The 19,532-nt window shown below is 35.0% G+C and overlaps 1 protein-coding gene across 1 annotated transcript in view; it reads left to right on the top strand.

Annotated features, from left to right (window-relative positions):
- LEMD3 (LEM domain containing 3) overlaps positions 1–19,126 on the top strand; it is a 64,144-nt gene extending 45,018 nt beyond the window's left edge. Inside the window, exons 5-13 of the mRNA XM_027594865.2 lie at positions 7,645–7,724; positions 7,810–7,955; positions 8,899–9,000; positions 9,108–9,210; positions 9,890–10,068; positions 15,625–15,706; positions 17,690–17,795; positions 17,901–17,979; positions 18,204–19,126. Of these exons, the coding sequence (XP_027450666.2) occupies positions 7,645–7,724; positions 7,810–7,955; positions 8,899–9,000; positions 9,108–9,210; positions 9,890–10,068; positions 15,625–15,706; positions 17,690–17,795; positions 17,901–17,979; positions 18,204–18,367 (1,041 nt within the window). The 3' untranslated portion in view covers positions 18,368–19,126. The remainder of the gene's footprint in view (positions 1–7,644; positions 7,725–7,809; positions 7,956–8,898; positions 9,001–9,107; positions 9,211–9,889; positions 10,069–15,624; positions 15,707–17,689; positions 17,796–17,900; positions 17,980–18,203) is intronic.
- The last annotated feature ends 406 nt before the right edge of the window (positions 19,127–19,532 follow it).

Below are 19,532 nucleotides of genomic sequence, written 5' to 3'. Positions count from 1 at the left end.
CATACTGGTTCAGCCACTGTGGAAAATAGTGTGGAGTTTCCTCAAAATAGTTAAAAATAGAACTATCCTATAATCCAGCTATCTCACTACTGTTTACCCAAAGAATACAGACACATTAATTCAAAGGGGTACATGCACCCCTATGTTTATAGCAGCATTATTTACAATAGCCAGGATGTGGAAGCAGCCCAAGTGTCCACTGGTTGATAAATGGATAAAGAAGATATGGAATATATATATATATATAATAACAGACGTATATAATGGAATATTATTCAGCCATAAAAAGAATGAAATCTTGCCGTTTGCAACAACATGATGGATCTATAGAGTATAATGCCAAACGAGATAAGTCAGACAAATACCATATGTTTTCACTCATATGTGGAATTAAGAAACAAAACAAGTGAACAGAGGGGAAAAAAGAGAGAGAGGCAAACCAAGAAACGGACTCTTAACTACAGAGAACAAACTGATGGTTACCAGGAGGGAGGTTGCGGGAAGGGTGAAATAGGTGATGGGGATTAAGGAGTGCACTTGTGATGAGCACTGGGTGATGTATGGAATAGTTGAATCATTATATTGTATACCTGAAACTAATATTACACTGTATGTTAACTAACTGGAATTAAAATAAAAACTTAAAAAAAAAAAGCCAACCCTATACATTACGAAGAGGAATGAGTGCAGTGTTTCCAGCTCCACGGATAACCCATATTAATCTTGTTTTGTGGATTTTCAAAGCCCTCTATAGCTTGTGCTTTATCTAATCCTGATCTATGCAACATAACCAGAAGTTCTCTTGATTTTGGAAGCAGAGGAATTTTAGAGCAAATGAATATGAGTTCTGTTTGATTTTTGTTATACCCAAAATGATTTCTGATAGCATTTTTATAACAAAACCATAATTGCCTGAAATTATTCTTGTATACTTTTATTGCATAACATTTTAAAGCAATGTTAAAGCTAAACAAAAAATCACTTAAAAGGTTTTTTTGGTCATGGAGCACCTGGGTGGCACAGTCAGTTAAGTGTCTGTCTTGAGCTCAGATCATGATCTCGTGGTCCTGGAATCGAGCTCCGCATTGGGTTCTCTGCTCCTTGGGGAGTCTGCTTCTCCCTCTCCCTCTATGCTGTTCCTCTCTCTCTCTCTCTCAAATAAGTAAAATCTTAAAATTTTTAGTCATTTGTAAGTGCAAATTTTTATAGTTATATATAAATTACATATTTTACTTTTCTAAGCATATAGCTATTTAGCTCTCATGATCATTTCCTTTTTTTTTTTTTTTGTTAAAGATTTTATTTATTTGTCAGAGAGAGAGAGTGCACAAGCAGGGGGAGCAGCAGAGGGAGAAGCAGGCTCCCTGCTGAGTGAGGAGCCTGATGGGGGACTGGATCCCAGGCCCCTGGGATCATGATCTGAGCCGAAGGCAGATGCTTAACCAACTGAGCCACCCAGGCATCCCTCTCATGATCTTTTCTAAATGCGCATAGTATTTCCTTGAAATGATCTCATGTATAAACCATTTGTCAATTATTAAATACTTACATTGGCTACAAGTTTTTTGATATTAAAAATAATGATGAAAGACCACACTTTTTTTTTTTTTGGTAAGATAACAGGTAGTTTATAGTTCTCTTTACCATCTAAACATCCTGGTGGTAGTTACACATAAGATTAGTTTTGCTTCATAAAACTTACACTTTCAAATTTTTTCTTTTTTTTCCTATTTATGTATTTTTTTGATGTAGTGTTCCATGATTCATTGTTTGCGTATAATACCCAGTGTTCCATTCAGTACGTGTGCTCTTTAATCCCCATCATCAGGCTAACCCATCCCCCCACCGCCCTCCCTTCTAGAACCCTCTTTCATGGTTCATCTCCCCCTCCGATTCCCCCCCTTCATTTTTCCCTTCCTACTTTTTTTTTTTTTTTTGAACATATAATGTATTATTTGTTTCAGAGGTACAGGTCTGTGATTCATCAGTCTTACACAATTCACAGTGCTCCCCATAGCACATACCCTCCCTAATGTCTGTCACCCAGCCACCCCATCCCTCCCACCCCCCACCACTCCAGCAACCCTCAGTTTGTTTCCTGAGATTAAGAATTCCTCATATCAGTGAGATCATATGATACATGCCTTTCTCTGATTGAGATACTTGTCTTTCTCTGATTGACTTATTTCACTTAGCTTAATACCCTCTAGTTCCATCCACGTCGTTGCAAATGGCAAGATTCCGTTTTTCTTGATGGCTGCATAATATTCCATTGTATATATATATATATATATATATATATATATATATATATATATATATATACCAGAGCATCTTTATCCATTCATGTGTTGATGGACATCTTGGCTCTTTCCATAGTTTGGCTGTTGTGCACATTGCTCCTATAAACATTGGGGTGCACGTACCCTTTCGGGTCACTACATTTGTATCTTTGGGGTAAATACCCCATAGTGCAATTGCTGGGTCGTACGGTAGCTCTATTTTCAACTTTTTGAGGAAACTCCATACTGTTTTCCAGAGTGGCTGCACCAGCTTGCATTCCCACCAACAGTGTAGTAGGGTTCCCCTTTCTCTGCATCCCTGCCAACATCTGTCGTTTCCTGACTTGTTAATTTTAGCCATTCTGACTGGGGTGAGGTGGTACCTCATGGAGGTTTTGATTTGGATTTCCCTGATGCCGAGCGATGTTGAGCACTTTTTCATGTGTCTGTTGGCCGTTTGGATGTCTTCTTTGGAAAAATGTCTGTTCATGTCTTCTGCCCATTTCTTGATTGGATTATTTGTTCTTTGGGTGTTGAGTCTGATAAGTTCTTTATAGATTTTGGATACTAGCCCTTTATCTGATATGTCATTTGCAAATATTTTCTCCCATTCTGTCGGTTGTCTTTTGGTTTTGTTGACTGTTTCCCTTGCTGTGCAAAAGCTTTTTATCTTGATGAAGTCCCAATAGGTCATTTTTGCCCTTGCTTCCCTTGCCTTTGGCAATGTTTCTGGGAAGAATTTGCTGCGGCTGAGGTCGAAGAGGTTGCTGCCTGTGTTCTTCTCTAGGATTTTGATGGACTCCTGTCTCACATTTTAGGTCTTTCAACCATTTGGAGTCTATTTTTGTGTGTGGTGTAAGGAAATGGTCCAGTTTCATTCTTCTGCATGTGGCTGTCCAATGTTCCCAACACCATTTGTTGAAGAGACTGTCTTTTTTCCATTGGACAGTCTTTCCTGCTTTGTCGACCGTAGAGTTGAGGGTCCATTTCTGGGCTCTCTATTCTGTTCCATTGATCTATGTGTCTGTTTTTGTGCCAATACCATACTGTCTTGAAGTCCGGAATTGTGCTGCCACTAGCTTTGCTTTTCTTTTTCAACATTCCTCTGGCTATTTGGGGTCTTTTCTGGTTCCATACAAATCTTAGGATTATTTGTTCCATTTCTTTTGAAAAAAGTTGATGGTATTTTGATGGCGATTGCATTAAATGTGTAGATTGCTCTAGGTAGCATTGACATCTTCACAATGTTTGTTCTTCCAATCCATGAGCATGGAGCGTTTTTCCATTTCTTTGTGTCTTCCTCCATTTATTTCATGAGCATTTTATAGTTTTCTGAGCACAGATTCTTTGCCTCTTTGGTTAGATTTATTCCTAGGTATCTTACAGTTTTGGGTGCAATAGTAAATGGGATTGACTCCTTAATTTCTCTTTCTTCTGTCTTGTTGTTGGTGTATATAAATGCCACTGATTTCTGTGCATTGATTTTATATCCTGCCACTTTACTGAATTCCTGTATGAGTTCTAGCAGTTTTGGGGTAGAGTCTTTTGGGTTTTCCACATAAAGTATCATATCATCTGCAAGGAGTGAGAGTTTGACAACTTCTTTGCCGATTTGGATGCCTTTGATTTCTTTTTGTTGTCTGAATGCTGTGGCTAGGACTTCTAGTACTATGTTGAATAGCAGTGGTGATAGTGGACATCCCTGCCGCGTTCCTGACCTTAAGGGGAAAGCTCTCAGTTTTTCCCCATTGAGAATGATATTTGCTGTGGGTTTTTCATAGATGACTTTTATGATATTGAGGTATGTACCCCCTCTATCCCTACACACTGAAGAGTTTTAATCAAGAAAGGATGCTGTACTTTGTCAGATGCTTTTTCTGCATCTATTGAGAGGATCATATGGTTCTTGTTCTTTTTTTTATTAATGTATCACATTGATTGATTTGCGGATGTTGAACCAACCTTACAGCACAGGAATAAATCCTGCTTGGTCGTGGTGAATAATCCTTTTAATGTACTGTTGGAGCCCATTGGCTAGTATTTTGGTGAGAATTTTTGCATCCATGTTCATCAGGGATATTGGTGTGTAATTCTCCTTTTTTTGATGGGGTCTTTGTCTGATTTTGGGATCAAGGTAATGCTGGCCTCCAAAAATGAGTTTGGAAGTTTTCCTTACATTTCTATTTTTTGGAACAGTTTCAGAAGAATAGGTATTAATTCTTCTTTAAATGTTTGGTAGAATTCCCCTGGGAAGCTATCTGGCCCTGGGCTCTTGTTTGTTGGGAGATTTTTGATTATTGCTTCAATTTCCTTAGTGGTTATAGGTCTGCTCAGGTTTTCTGTTTCTTCCTGGTTCAGTTTTGGTAGTTTGTACATCTCTTGGAATGCATCCGTGTCTTCCAAATTATCTAATTTGCTGGCATAGAGTTGCTCATAATATGTTCTTATAATTGTTTGAATTTCTTTGGTGTTGGTTGTGATCTCTCCTCTTTCATTCATGATTTTATTTATTTGGGTCATTTTTCTTTTTTCTTTTTGATAAATCTGGCCAGGGGTTTATTAATCTTATTAATTCTTTCAAAGAACCAGCTCCTAGTTTCATTGTTCTTTGGTTTCTCTTTCATTGATTTCTGCTCTGATCTTTATTATTTCTCTTCTCCTGCTGGGTTTAGGTTTTATTTGCTGTTCTTTCTCCAGCTCCTTTAGGTGTAGGGTTAGGTTGTATTTGAGACCTTTCTTGTTTCTTGAGAAAGGCTTGTATTGCTATATACTTTCCTCTTAGGACTGCCTTTGCTGCATCCCAAAGATTTTGAACAGTTGTGTTTTCATTTTCATTTGTTTCCGTGAATTTTTTTTTAATTCTTTAATTTCCTGGTTGGACCCATTCATTCTTTGGTAGGATACTCTTTAGCCTCCATGTATTTGAGTTCTTTCCGACTTCCTCTTGTGATTGAGTTCTAGTTTCAAAGCATTGTGGTCTGAAAATATGCAGGGAATGATCCCAGTCTTTTGGTACTGGTTGACACATGATTTGTGAACTAGGATGTGATCTGTTCTGGAGAATGTTCCATGGGCACTAGAGAAGAATGACACTTTCAAATTTGATATAGTAAAAAAAAAAAAAAACTTGCCAGTTCCATATTAGGAAGTAAATTGTACTGATCAAATGAAAAACTTTAATTTCCACTGCTATTGAAGAGAATGTTGATAAAACAATAGCAATTATTTATAAAATTCTTTTTTTTTTTTTTAAGGGAGTGGGTTTTTGTTTTTTTTTTTTTTTAAGAGAGAGAGGGAGAGAGAATCTTAAGCAGGCTCCACTCCCAGTGCAGAGCCCAGCATGGGGCTTGATCTCACGACCCTAAGATCATGACCTGAGCTGAAATCAATATTCAGACACAATCGACTAAGCCACCCAGACCCCTTAAAGGAGTTTTTAAAAATGACGTCTTACTGCTACTTTTAGAAATTCATTCTTTGTACTTAAAAAAGTACATAAAGATATAATATTGAATAGAAGATAAGCTCCATGAACACAGGGAATTTTGATGATTTTGCTTAGTGCTACATCTCTAGGACCTAGAGCAGTACCTGGCACATATTGGACCCTTAATCAATATTTTTTTTTTTTTAAGATTTTATCTATTTATTTGACAGAGACACAGCGAGAGAGGGAACACAAGCAGGGGAGTGGGAGAGGGAGAAGCAGGTTTCCCGCTGAGTAGGGAGCCCGATGTGGGGCTCAATCCCAGGGCCCTAGGATCATGACTTGAGCCGAAGGCAGACGCTTATGACTGAGCCACACAGGCACCCCAATGAATATTTTTTGAATGGAGAGATTTTTAAGGGTATTTATTACAGTATTATTTGATATATTGAAATAATTGGTAATACTCTAAACATTCGTGAATAAAGGGTTGACTAAAGTATAAAATAACCAGCCATACGCTAGAAACACAGTTTTCCTGGAAAATAGGTTGTTCCATGTTTATTGACATTGACACAGTACTTCATATTGTGATAAAAGCAAGTGGAATAAACAGTATATATAAAATGGGATACCACTTTTATTTTTAATATTTTGATTAAAAACATAATCTACCTATGTACAGCAGTTCTTAAACTTTATGGTTTCAGAACACTTTTGCAGTCCTGAGGACCATAAATAGCCTTTGTTTGTGGGAGATAGATAAATTTAGATATATATTTACCTTACTAGAAATTTAATCAAATTTTAAATTTATTTGTTTAAAGAATAATGAACTTATTACATGTTAACATAAAATATTTTTATGAAAAATATTTTCCAAAATAAAAACATTTCGTGAGAAATGGCATTGTTTTACATTTGTACAAATCTTTTTTTAATCTTTAATATGTAGGTTAATAAAAAACAACTGGATTTTCATATCTACTTCTGTATTCAATCTGCTTCGATGTTTTGGTTGAAGTACATCAAGAAAATCTAGCCTCCTACAGATATGTGGTCAAAACAGGAGAAAGTATTTTAATACTCTTTTCAGATAATTGTAGGTATTCTTCACTGATACCGTACTAAAAGTCTGAGGTAGTTTCTTCAAGATTGGTTGCAATGTGCAATTTGAAACTGTATCAGTGATTTTTGTACATTCTATCTCTAAAGTCCTTTGTTTTACACGTAGAATAGATCTTTTACCTATGCAAGATTTTATAACTAATGCATAGTTCATTTGGAAAATACTGGTTTGCTATTTATGCAAATTTTTCCAATGTTGACACATTTCAAGATTGATAATCTTTAATTCTTTAATATCACACCAGTCTCATTGCAAAGGTTTTCAAGCATTGTAAAGTTGTCAAGCTCATGGTAATGGATGCAACTTTTTCCAAAATTTACTTTTACTATTTTACTTGAAAGCTTGAATGTTATCATTGGTAACAAAGGCAGCTGTTTTTCTTGAGGTGACATGCTTGCTTCATTCACTTGTTGAGAAAATGTCAGTGAAACAGCCAAGTATGAATAGTTTGTCATTTGTTCATTTAAAAATAGGGTTCTATAAAAAAAAAAAAAATTAGCTAATTCACTTTTATCACAGTGACACTTAAAAGACAAATTATATTTTTAAAAAATCCTCCAAATCTGTGGCTGTAAAAGAACCAAAAAGAAAACGTAACAAAATAGTAACCGTGCTTATCTTAGGAAGATGGGGAAATTGTGACTTTTTTCTCCTTTTGTTTTTCTATAATGAATAATACATTTTTGTTACGTAACACGTTTGAAGTATTATATAAAGATAAAAATATGGTATTTATAGTATAGCTTACAGATAGAGTCAAATGAATGTGAATTAAGAATAGTTATTTTCTCCATTTTTCTTATAAGGATTTAGGCCCTGAATATGAAGATATATTTACTATTTCATTGAAGTGGATTTTAGAAAATGGAAAAGATGTTGGAATAAGGTAAAGGATTTAATTTCCACTTTGACCATTTTGTAGTATAAGAAGTGATTTTGACTCTAAGGTCTCCTTAATTATTTTTAACTAGGTGTGTTGGTTATGGCCCTGAGGAACAATTGACAGATATAACTGATGTGCAGTTTTTACAGTCCACAAGACCACAGATGTCTTTCTGGTGTCGTTTTCGACGTGCTTTTATTACTGTCACCCACAGGTTATTGTTGTTATGCTTAGGTAAGTTTTGGGGATGAGAAAGAAGATACATGATAGTCTAGAATTTTTGTATCTGTATTTTATTAAATGCCAGGGTTGGGAATTTACTTCTGTGATAGCTGCCATTATAAATCATATCCAGAAGTCTTCACTAAGGTAGAATAATATTGAAGTTGGTTTTTTTGTTGTTGTTGTTATAATGTCACTGTTAATCTAAGGGCTTAGAAAATAGTATATAAAGGGAGGTGGAATAAAACTTTGTCCTAAGAATGTCATAGGAAAAGACATAAAGCATGCCTTTGAAAATAGAATAGGAAAATAGAAAAATTAAGCTTATTTTTTAATGATAAAATATAAATTAAGTTCATTAAAATTATTTTTAATTTAAAAAATATAATTTACCTGCATTAAAATTTTCATTTGGATTCCTGGATTTTATGTGACTGTTTTGATTGATTATAGGAATTTAGGAGATAATCATTTTTTTCTTTGTTCAAGTCCTTTAAAAATAATTTTCCTAAAGTGTAGTACATTTACAGTCTACAGTTTAATTTACAGTTTAGGAAACTCACTTTTCTAATAGTTTAATGTGACAAAGGAAAACGTTTGTGAAACATAGTTCTATTGTTTTAAAAAAAATAGAATTTAAATGTTCAGTTGTCAACATGAAAGAAATGGTTTTTCTAGAGAGATTAAGTGAAACTCTGGAAGATGTTTAATACTAAATTGTTCTATGTAGTTGTAATTATGTAGGTAATTCAGCCCACTGTTTGAAGGCTTATTCCATTATCTCATTATGGCAATTAAAATAATCACTGTGGAAACTGTCATAAGATTTCTCTTTTTTTGCTTTGTTTTGTTAATATCAGATTTAACAACTATACCAATAACTTCAGATTGCAGTGAATGTTACTGAATGTCACTGAGCACAATTTTTAAAACACAAAATATATAAATATTGCAGGTGTAGTGATGGTTTGTGTCGTTCTGCGTTATATGAAATATCGCTGGACAAAAGAAGAGGAGGAAACAAGGCAGATGTATGATATGGTGGTGAAGATTATAGGTATAAGTATTTGTAAAATCTAAACTATTTCTAGAATAGTTATTATGTGATAAATTACAGCATGATGTCCAGTGATTGATTCATTTGTAAATTTGTTATATTTTCAGATGTTTTACGAAGTCATAACGAAGCTTGCCAGGAAAATAAAGACTTACAACCTTACATGCCTATTCCACATGTACAAGATTCCTTAATACAACCTCATGACAAGTACGTTCAAAGTATTGTGAGTTGAAGTAGATCAGAACGTTGGTGTCTTCTGAAGTTAGGAAGATTCTGTTGAGAGTTGTTCTGTTCTCACTTAGACCAGTTTTACTGTATAGGCTTTCCTTTTGAACTTTAAACTCTCCTTTCTTCCTAAATTCCGTTCTATTCTCCTGATTTTGAGTGGCATAGTAGACAGCTAGATTTCTAAATCATGATCACTTTTATAAATTTTTTATTCTTATCAGTCTTCACCTTATTTCCTTTAATTTCATCTTTATAAAGAAACAGACACAGACAATAGACAGTGATGTTTTACTAATAATGCCTTAAATATTTTTTTGTTAATGAAGCTTTTTAAATAAAAGTACTAAATAATAACTTCTTAAAAATGAAAGATGATTCCATATCCTACCTAACACAGCATTCTTCACCATAGCAACACCTCAGAATCAGTGGTGGAGTTTGGGGGGAAAAAATTACTGATGCTTATGCTCCACCTCTGGAGAAGGAAATTCAGTAAATCTGAGGTGAGCTTCAGGCATCTAAATCTTTTTTGAAAAAATTTCATAGGCAGTGATAAGAAAAACCAGAATTAATAATAACCATTGCCTTCACTTACTAATACTTGAGAAAGATGACAAGCCAAGATGATAGTAAATTTGTCATTTTGTTCACATGATAGGAAAAAAATGAAGAAAGTCTGGGATAGAGCTGTTGACTTTCTTGCTGCTAATGAGTCTAGAGTTCGCACAGAGACACGAAGAATAGGTGGTGCGGATTTTCTAGTTTGGCGGTGGATCCAGCCTTCTGCCTCCTGTGACAAAATATTAGTAATACCTTCTAAAGTATGGCAAGGTCAAGGTATGTATTTTTAAGCAACAACAAAAAGAAACATGGTATTTAAAAAGTTTTTTTCAACTGTGAAAGTCTTAACATGTTTAAAATAGTACTGTTGAAAGATATGAAGGCAAAACTCCCTTTGTAGTTCCATCCCATAGAAGGAATTAATGTTAGCTTCTTATATATCCTTCCACTTTTCTCCTTTCAAATATGAACATAATGGTTTGTCTTTACCATAATAGAACACTACATACATTACTTTGATATTTTCCTTTTTCACTTAAAGCAACTTAATATGTAACTGGATTCTTTCCCCCTAGTTTTTATATAAATAAGACATAATTTGTTTTACATATATATAAAACATATAAAAGTGGAACATAACTTTTTAACTGCTCTTTTTTCCCATTTTTGCTTGCTTGCCTCTTTTTCATTAACACCCATCCACCTGCGTATCCCCTGTGCCAAGTAGTTTTTGTGGCTATCTTTCCCTATTTTTCTCAATGCTTGCATGGTTGCAGGAACAGGTATGTGTAAGTATAAAGGAGGGCTTGGTGATTGGTTGCTTTAGGTCCCGAAACCTCTACTAGTGGTAACTGTTAACCTCACTTGAATCTCTTGTATGGTTAGTTGCAAAATTAAATCTTGCAGTTAGTTTAATGTGCATTTCAGACCTAGTAGTGAGTTGAGTTTCTTTAAATCTTGTTGAATAAAAGCATATTTTTCAATGTTTGCTAAACACAGTATTTATGAGAAAGTTAAGTAAATTGTTTTGAAATTGCAAAAACGTAAAATCCAATTACTCCCTTTCTTCTCTAGTTTTCACTTTCAAAGAGCTTGAATAATGTCTTCAGTAATCATGGCATAAAAATGATGCTTTGATGATGCCAAAGATGACACTAAACATTAAACTTTTTGTTTTAAAAGGTGTCTGCAAAAGAGTCCTATGAAAGGAAAACAGAATGCAAAGCCAATCAGATCTGATTACCTTAGTGCCTGATTGTAATAGTTGTGGATTCTTAGCCTAATTTCTTTATATAGCTAGCAATTGGTGCTCATGTATAAATATAAAGTTCTAGAAAAGGCCATTATTTTAGTCATAGGATTTTTTTTATCATTGTAATTGTCTTATTTTTAAAATGTGAGGTTTTCAAGATGAATCCAAAGACAATTTCTTGACCTAGGTAGTCCAAGTTGTTCTTACAAATTAGTAGGGGGGATGACAGACTCTGTGTGAAGTTGGATGCTCTATATCTAGAATTTAAAACCTCAGACTGTTATTTTCATTTTATCATTTTCTTTAGATAGGGAAAGACTGTGTAAGTATGATACAAGACAATTTTAGGTCAGTTATAATAGTTGTCAAACTCAACATGAATTGATAGTTCTGAAATGTCCTGCTACTTTGTTTCACTAAGGTTCCAGTATAGTAAATGTTTACAAACTATATGCCAAGTACTGAGCTATCTTAATTTGAATACTTCTAAATGTACCATGTGAAGAATTATAAAATCAATCTCCCTTTACTTGAGTCTTTGATAAAAAAAAAAGGTTACAGTGAATTAGTTACTGAACCTAGAAAGGAATTGAGAGTACAAGAAGACACCTATTTCTTAGTAAATTGAAGAACATATAGTGGCTGAGATTATGTTATCCTGAAGGCAGAAAATCCTGAGGTAGAACCCAGTAGCCATTTGCTTGAAGTATACCAATTCAAGTTTTTGGTAGGTTGTAATGCCTGTAGACTCCTAGCAAGAGAGATTTGAGTTCTTTTAAGAATTCGATCATAAAAGAATTTGTTACAGGAGCTGAATAATGAGAAGTTGGTGGAATATTTCTTGATGATATTATCTAAATTGCCTCATTTAGAACATATAGCCCTAATGTAGAGAGAATTTAGTTCTAATATTACATTTTATGCCATTAAATGTATAGTCTAAATATAATTAAGTGACTTTGCTTGTAAAAAATATTAATATATAAACTGACTTTTACTTTCATTTAAATGTATCTGAACACAAATGTTGTGCTGTAAATATGGCTATATAGTGGGGGGTTGAGGTGGTTTATATAAAAAGATAGTTTAACTTATTAACAGGCTTAATGTTTATCCTCTTATAAATAACAGTGGTTTAATTAAAAGGTCCATGGCTGGAGGGTTGGTAATTATAGTTTTGAATTCACTCCCACTACAAGCTGTTGTCACTTAATAGTATTTTTTCCAAGTAATTGTTAAATAATCAACCATATTGAATTTTTAGTTCATTTTCTAAAGGATAGTTAAGTATAAATTGCATTCTTATATAGCATTAGTATCTCTAATGGTATTTTAAAGCACCAGTTAAAAATCAAAACATACCTGCTGGGGAGGATTATTTATGTTTCTGACAGTTGTAGTCTTCAGAATAAACAGCATTCATTTGAAGGATCCAAACATAGTTCCGGAGGTATTTGAAATGTATCATCATTCAGTAACCACTGTCTCTTTGCTTATACCAGGAGATGATTACAATTTAGTTGGGGAGACGAAGTATGTATCTTAAAAATCGGTTTGATCTTCACAACTACTTTGTGATTAGAATTAGCCAGGAATAACTTCTCCCAGATCCATTATTCTGTGGAAACTTGGGTCTAGGCTAGGATAAGATGGTATTAATGCTTCCATTTTCTCTGGTTCATTTCTTCTGGCCAGTATTGGAATTTCAAGGAACTCAGATTGCCTGCAACTAAAAGGTCATCTAAGAACACAGTCTGTACACTGCCAGAGAAGTCTGGGTAGTACTAGAGGTTCACAGACTTTCTTGATCTGGGGTTTGTCAAAGATTTTTCATGTCTAGTGGCCATTCCCCACCCTGTATCAGGCATAGTTAGGACATTCACAACCCAGACAATTTTTTTCACTAGATACTTCTGAAATCTTTAATTGATACATTCAGGTCTTTATATTTTTTCCCTTCCGAGTCTTTATTTAAATTCCAGTTAACATACAATGTAATATTAGTTTTAGGCATAGTATTTAGTGATTCATCACTTACACACAACACCCGGTGCTAATCCCTGTCACTTGTTAAACCCATTGGTATACTCCGAGCCATTAACTCATCCTTTAAACTTCCCTGCTTTATATATTTGCTTTTTTTTTTTAGGAATCCCCAGACTCTCCAGTTATTCCATGTACCTACTTTTTCCAGTTTTTCAGTCTTCCTTCTATCTTTATTTCTTTTCCTGTCCATCTTAGTTTCCATAACCCATCTCTCCAGTCCTTTTCTTGCTAGTACCTGTAAGTCATTATCTATCCTTCATCTTAGCCTGGCAAATTCCAACCAAGGATGAAACTATTTTGTCTATGTGCGGGGAGCTGAGCATAGCAGGAGAAAGTCATACAGTTCTGCAGACTGGTACGACATAAGTAATCAACCTCGATTAGGCCCTCAGTGCTACCTGACTTTCATGTTCTAATACTTTACCAGTTACTTCACTTTCCTACTCCGTAACAATTTTAGATTTCTTTCCATCTTTTCAAACCTTTGCCCTTCTCTCTCCGAATTCTCAGTTGATGACTTGAATAGAAGCAATCAGATTGTATCTGCCTCAGATTTCCACCACCATATCCATAAAATTGCGAGAATCCACACTCACCCTCACCTCCTATTGCATTTGAGGAGTTTTCTCACTTAACAAAGACCTGAGCCCTTCCCTCCATAGGGAATGGGATCTAAGTCCTCTGGATCCCATTCCCTCATCTCCTCAAATATCTTCTCCCACTGTGTTCTAAATCCCCTGCCTCTACTGGATCTTTTCATCAGCACTTAAACATGCTGTATAGTTTTTCTTATCTTTAAAACATGTTTGTAGGAGGGGTGCCTGGGTGACTCAGTCTGTTAAGTGTCTGCCTTCAGCTCAGGTCATGATACTGGGGTCCTGAGATCAAGCCGTGCATTGGGCTCCCTGCTCAGTGGGGAGCCTGCTTCTCCCTCTCCCCCTCCCCCTGCTTGTGCTCTCTCTCTCAAATAAAATCTTTAAAAAAAATAAAACACATTGTTGGAGTGTATATTGTTCTTTAGCTATCACTGTCTCTTCCTATTTATAGCCAAATAGCATTAAACAGTTTCCCGTACTCATTGTTTTTACTCTTTCACCTCCCATTGTATTCTGCTGACTCCAGTCTATTTTCCATCCCCCTCATTCCAAGGAAACAGCTCTCAGACATCCATATTGCTAAACCAAGTGGACATTTTTCTTTTCTGTCCTTATTTTACTTAGCAGTGTTAACAATTGAGCCTGCTTTAAAACTTCCTTCTTTTGGCTTTGGGGATGCCACTTTTTTTTCTAGTTTTCTTGCTACCTTGACCATTTCTTCAATCTTCTTTTCTGGATTTTCTTCTTTTACTGGACCTTTAAGTGTTGGGAGTTTCTCAAGGCCATCTTCTTTTCTCATTCTACCTGTCTTCCTTCTACCTATAGATGATCTCATGCTGTGACTTCATTTACCGTAGGTATATTGATAACTTCCAAATTCATTTCTTGAATTAAGTCCTCTGGTTTTCAGATTTTTATGCCCACCTGTATACTTGTCTACTAGGATATGGACACCACAAATTCAGCATGTACATGAATTTAGTATCTTCTCTTGCAAAATGGACCTCCCCCTCCCCGCAGTGTTCCTGTTTAATTAATGATACCCCTTCTCAGTTGGTTCCGCCATAAACCCAGGAGTTATCCTTAATCTCTTCCTTACCTCCATGTATAGTCTTTTAAATAAGTCATGTCAAATCTACTCCATACGTCCTGGATTCTGTCCACTTCCATCAGCATTGCTAGCCTATATTATCCACATTAGTATCATCTCTCTCTTAGACAACTATAATAACCCTCTAACTGGTTTCCTTGCCTTCACTTTTGTTTCTGTTTAATCGATTCTTAACAGTCTGTTTTAAAAAATTATAATTTTTAAAAGACATCTCAAAATTATTACTCTCTTTAAAAAAACTTGGAGTGGCTTTCTATTGCTCTTATGGTAATGTCTAAACACTTTAATGTGATCTGCATGGTCCTCAATAATCTGACTTCTCTCTCTTAAGGTTTATCTTTCTGTTCCCACTCTAGCCACGGTGGCTATGTTTTAGTTGACTACACTTTAGTTTACTTGATTACACTAAGCTCCTTCTTGTCTTAGGGGCTGTATATAAGCTGGCACATTTGCTTTTTACTCTGCCTACTTTTATTCTTTATTCTTTATATCCCAGCATAAATTTCACTTCCTCAGTGAAGTGTTATCTGATACTTCCAGACTACCTTAAGTTACTTTCACAGCTTCCTGTGTTCTTCTTTCTTAAGATTTACCATAATTACGGGTTTTTGGTTTTTTGTTTTTTTTTGACACAGTTTCTGAACTCTCTTACCCACTAAACTGCAGACTCTGTGAGAGCAATGATTGTATTTCTCTGATGTACTTTAACTTCCAGGGGTCTGGGTCCCAGTAAAAGCATGTGATGAATATTTTTTGAAAAAAGTGACTGAATACCTTTCAACAAAATGGAACAGTGACAAATAGTAAAACTGATTTTTTTTTTGTAGCATTTCACTTAGATAGAAGAAATTCACCACCAAATAGCTTGACACCATGTCTAAAGATTCGAAATATGTTTGACCCAGTAATGTAAGTATTATGATCAGAGGTGTATGTAATTTTTATTTGGAATATTCTTAAAATGCTGTCTGTAATTGAACAGTCTCTCTTACTTTTGAATCTCTAAAGAAATGTTATGTTTTCCTTTTCTTCCTCTTTTGTTAAGTTTAAAGCAAAGGTTTGGCCAAAAGACCTGGATGTATAATAATTTGTTAAACTTCTACAAAGCTTTGTAGGTACTGTGAATCCCCATAGCAGATAAATGCTGGAGTCAAGTTAATGATACACATGGTGATAAACAGTACCCTTTATTAAGTGTATAAGTCTCTTCTGCCAACATTCTTGCCTCAGTAGGCAATATGGGTAAAAATATCTGCTATTTTTAAACTTCCAGTCTCTAATTGTAAAAAAATCTCTGCAAAGATGTACACACTTTCTGTAAGTCCTGTCTGTCCATGCAATATTTGAGAAACTTTTCTGTTCATTTAATATTTGAGAAAATTTCTTTCTATATGATTACAGCAGCACATGCATCCAGAGATTAGCACTGGCAAAAATTACTGCCTTAGAATCTCTAGTATTTCATATATAAGCTGTAATAATTTTTAGAATTTGCTTCCTAGAGGTAACTGCTTATTTGTTCAATGATGTGACGGGTCAGATTCTGTTTTGTAAAAAAAAATCCTGACAGGGGAAACTGTATTATGTATAGAATACCCATAAGTCTCATTTAATAACTCATTTATTTCAAGAAATAGTTGATATGAGATTGCAAATAAGTGACAACAAAATTGGAAATGTGGAGAAGCCCTGTTAGTATATGTACACAACCCTCTCCATTTTGCATAGATAGAAGCACTTAGCAGTGTGGTGATCCCTCTGTTGGGAAGCTTACCCCATACCTTAGGGATTAGGAAATCAGTGCCAGTCCAGTATTTTGTTACCTAAGATGAAGATTTATGATTTTAAAGTATAGCCGCTTTCCCTTTGGCCCACCATCTATATCTCACAAGTAAGACAAATATGCACTGCTGCAGCAGGAAATCTTAAAGCTCTCATAATAGTAAGGTGACTCTTTGTGCAAAATGTTTGTCCTGTATCATTCTTCCATTATTTTGAAAAAGAGAAGCTCAGAATGAACTATTTACTCTAGGAATTTTCCTAAAGTTTAGGAATTTGAAAATATCATTTAAAAAAAAAGTAATACTTGGGGTACCTGGTGGCTCTCGGGGTGCCTGGGTGGCTCAGTCAGTTAAGCATTTGCTTTGGACTCAGGTCATGATCCCAGGATCCTGCAATTGAGCCCCGCATTGGGCTCCCTGATCAGTGTGGAGTCTGCTTCTCCCTCTCCCTCTGCTTGTGCTTGCTCCCTCTCACTCTTTCTCTCAAATAAATAAAAAAAATCTTTAAAAAAATCAACTTTCTTTTTTTGAAAAAGGTTTTATTTATTTGAGAGAGTGAGTGGGGGGGCATGCCCTTCGCACACATGCACACATGCAGGGGGAGAGGCAGAGGGAGAGGGAGAAGCAGGTTCCCCACTGAGCAGGGAGCCTGACGTGGGGCTGGATCCCAGGACCCTGAAATCATGACCTGAGCCGAAGGCAGATGCTTAATTGACTGAGCCACACAGGTGCCCCAATAATACTCAACTTTTATGAGTTCACTACAACTCATTAAAATGTTAACACTTGCTAGGAAGAAAAAAAAAAAAAGAAACAGGTACATAAGATTTCAGACATAAAAATGACAGCACATTTGTTCTGCTGTGGTGGGCTAATCCTTCACTGCACAGCTCTGTGCTTTCTTACACTGGAAAGTGAGAGAAGGTCTGGGACTGAATGCTAATATTTTTTAAATCTACTGCTAGTAACAAGCATTTACTTAACTACTAGTTTTAACAATATGTGGTTTTGAAACTATCCCCTTCTGGTAGTATATATGTATGTTATAAGAGACAATGAAGACTTTTGAGTAGGAGTATGGTTGTTGATTTTTGTTTTCCTTAATTTTTAGGGAAATAGGGGATCAGTGGCATTTGGCAATTCAAGAAGCAATTTTAGAAAAATGCAGTGATAATGATGGCATTGTTCACATTGCAGTAGACAAAAATTCACGTGAGGTAATTAAAGTAACTTTTACTACTGAATTCTACATTTTGGATTTGTTGCTATTAAACTAAAACTGTTTCTTTTTTTCCTCTCTCTTTTTTTTTGAATTATCACAGGGTTGTGTATATGTTAAATGTCTGTCTCCAGAATATGCTGGAAAAGCTTTTAAGGCATTGCATGGCTCTTGGTTTGATGGTAAGAAGTTTGAGTATTACAAACATTTTAAAATGATAAATTATGGCTTACTGTTAAACTATACCAGATTTTAAATTAAAGAATTTTAGGTCAGCATTTTCAAGAGTAATTATTTAAGATTGCTTTATTTGCATATTGTGTTCATATGTCTTTTACCAGTTTGTTTTCTATAAATATTAAGCACAGTTTTACAGATCTAAAATATTATTTTTATCTTACAACAGGGAAATTGGTTACAGTAAAATATTTACGACTAGATAGATATCACCATCGCTTTCCCCAAGCTCTTACTTGCAATACTCCCTTGAAGCCATCAAATAAACATATGAACTCTATGTCTCATCTTCGTCTTCGGACTGGCCTAGCCAATTCTCAAGGAGGTTCCTGAAAAGACTTTCTTCTACTCCTAGGACTGGTATTTACAATAGGAAAATTCCTGTTTAGCTTCCTGTCTTCCTTTTAAATGCTTTTTGTATGTAATATTTTTATTGAATACAGCTCTGTTTGAATGTTCCAGAAATCTTAAGGTTCCAAAGGGACTTAGCAGTGAGGCAGCAATGCTGAGCAGGCAGAACAATTGTTTCATTCAGTTTTTGGAGCTCAGTTAAGCCGATGCATTTACAGTTTTGCATGAGGAACATTGACTTATTAAGCATTTTCAGATGTGGTGATTGTGTTTTTGCACCACAGAGTGTTTGGATAATCACACAAAAGCATGGTGAAGAGGCTTCTCGTATTTCCATAATTTCCTGTGAACTAATGTTGTGAATTTTTGTATACAGTCACCTGCATAATAGTTCCTTACCAGGCTAATGTGGTAAAACTGTTATTTCCCAATTTAACCTTAGGTTTCTATTGCTTGTAAGAGATTCATTTGTTACAGCTGGAATACAGGAAAACTAATTTGGGTTTAGTGGTTACATATAAGTGTAGGTGGATGTACATGTACTTAAACTGGCTTTTGTATATATGTATAAATGCTGGTGGTGGCGAAAGTAGTCTTGTTTTGTGAGGATGTCTGCATTAAAGCAGTAAAATAAGCTTCCTATTTTATTCATAATCTGATGTGTATATATATGTATGTGTATATATGTGTGTATGTGTATATATATGTATGTGTGTGTGTGTGTATACACACACACACACACACACACATACATATGGCTGTACTATCACATAGATCAAACAGCCAGACACCTGGAAGTATTAGATACAAGTTTAAAATATCTTTTATAAGTTTTATATAAAAATGTCTGAGTATGATTTTGTGTGAAAGTTCCGATATCAGTTGTAATGGGTTCAAATTTATGTGAGCAATAAAGATGCAATTGGCAGATATTGGAAAAGTATTTTGTGAAAAGCTGTATTTATTATAAATACTAGGACTATGACATAGTACTATTGGGATTAAGTCATTTTCCCAATCTATTTATAATACAATGAAATGTCAGCTCCCCTGTTGTATGTCAGGTTTAAAGCAGGGCATATTGTTGCAGCAAAATGTGTTTTTGAAAAATTATATTTGAAATTTTGGGTCATGAAAGCTTGCAATA

This window comes from Zalophus californianus, chromosome 9 (genome assembly GCF_009762305.2).
Source record: "Zalophus californianus isolate mZalCal1 chromosome 9, mZalCal1.pri.v2, whole genome shotgun sequence".
NCBI lineage: Eukaryota > Metazoa > Chordata > Mammalia > Carnivora > Otariidae > Zalophus > Zalophus californianus.
The sequence above is the reverse complement of the archived record's forward strand: the minus strand, read 5'-3'. Positions and strand labels throughout refer to the sequence as shown.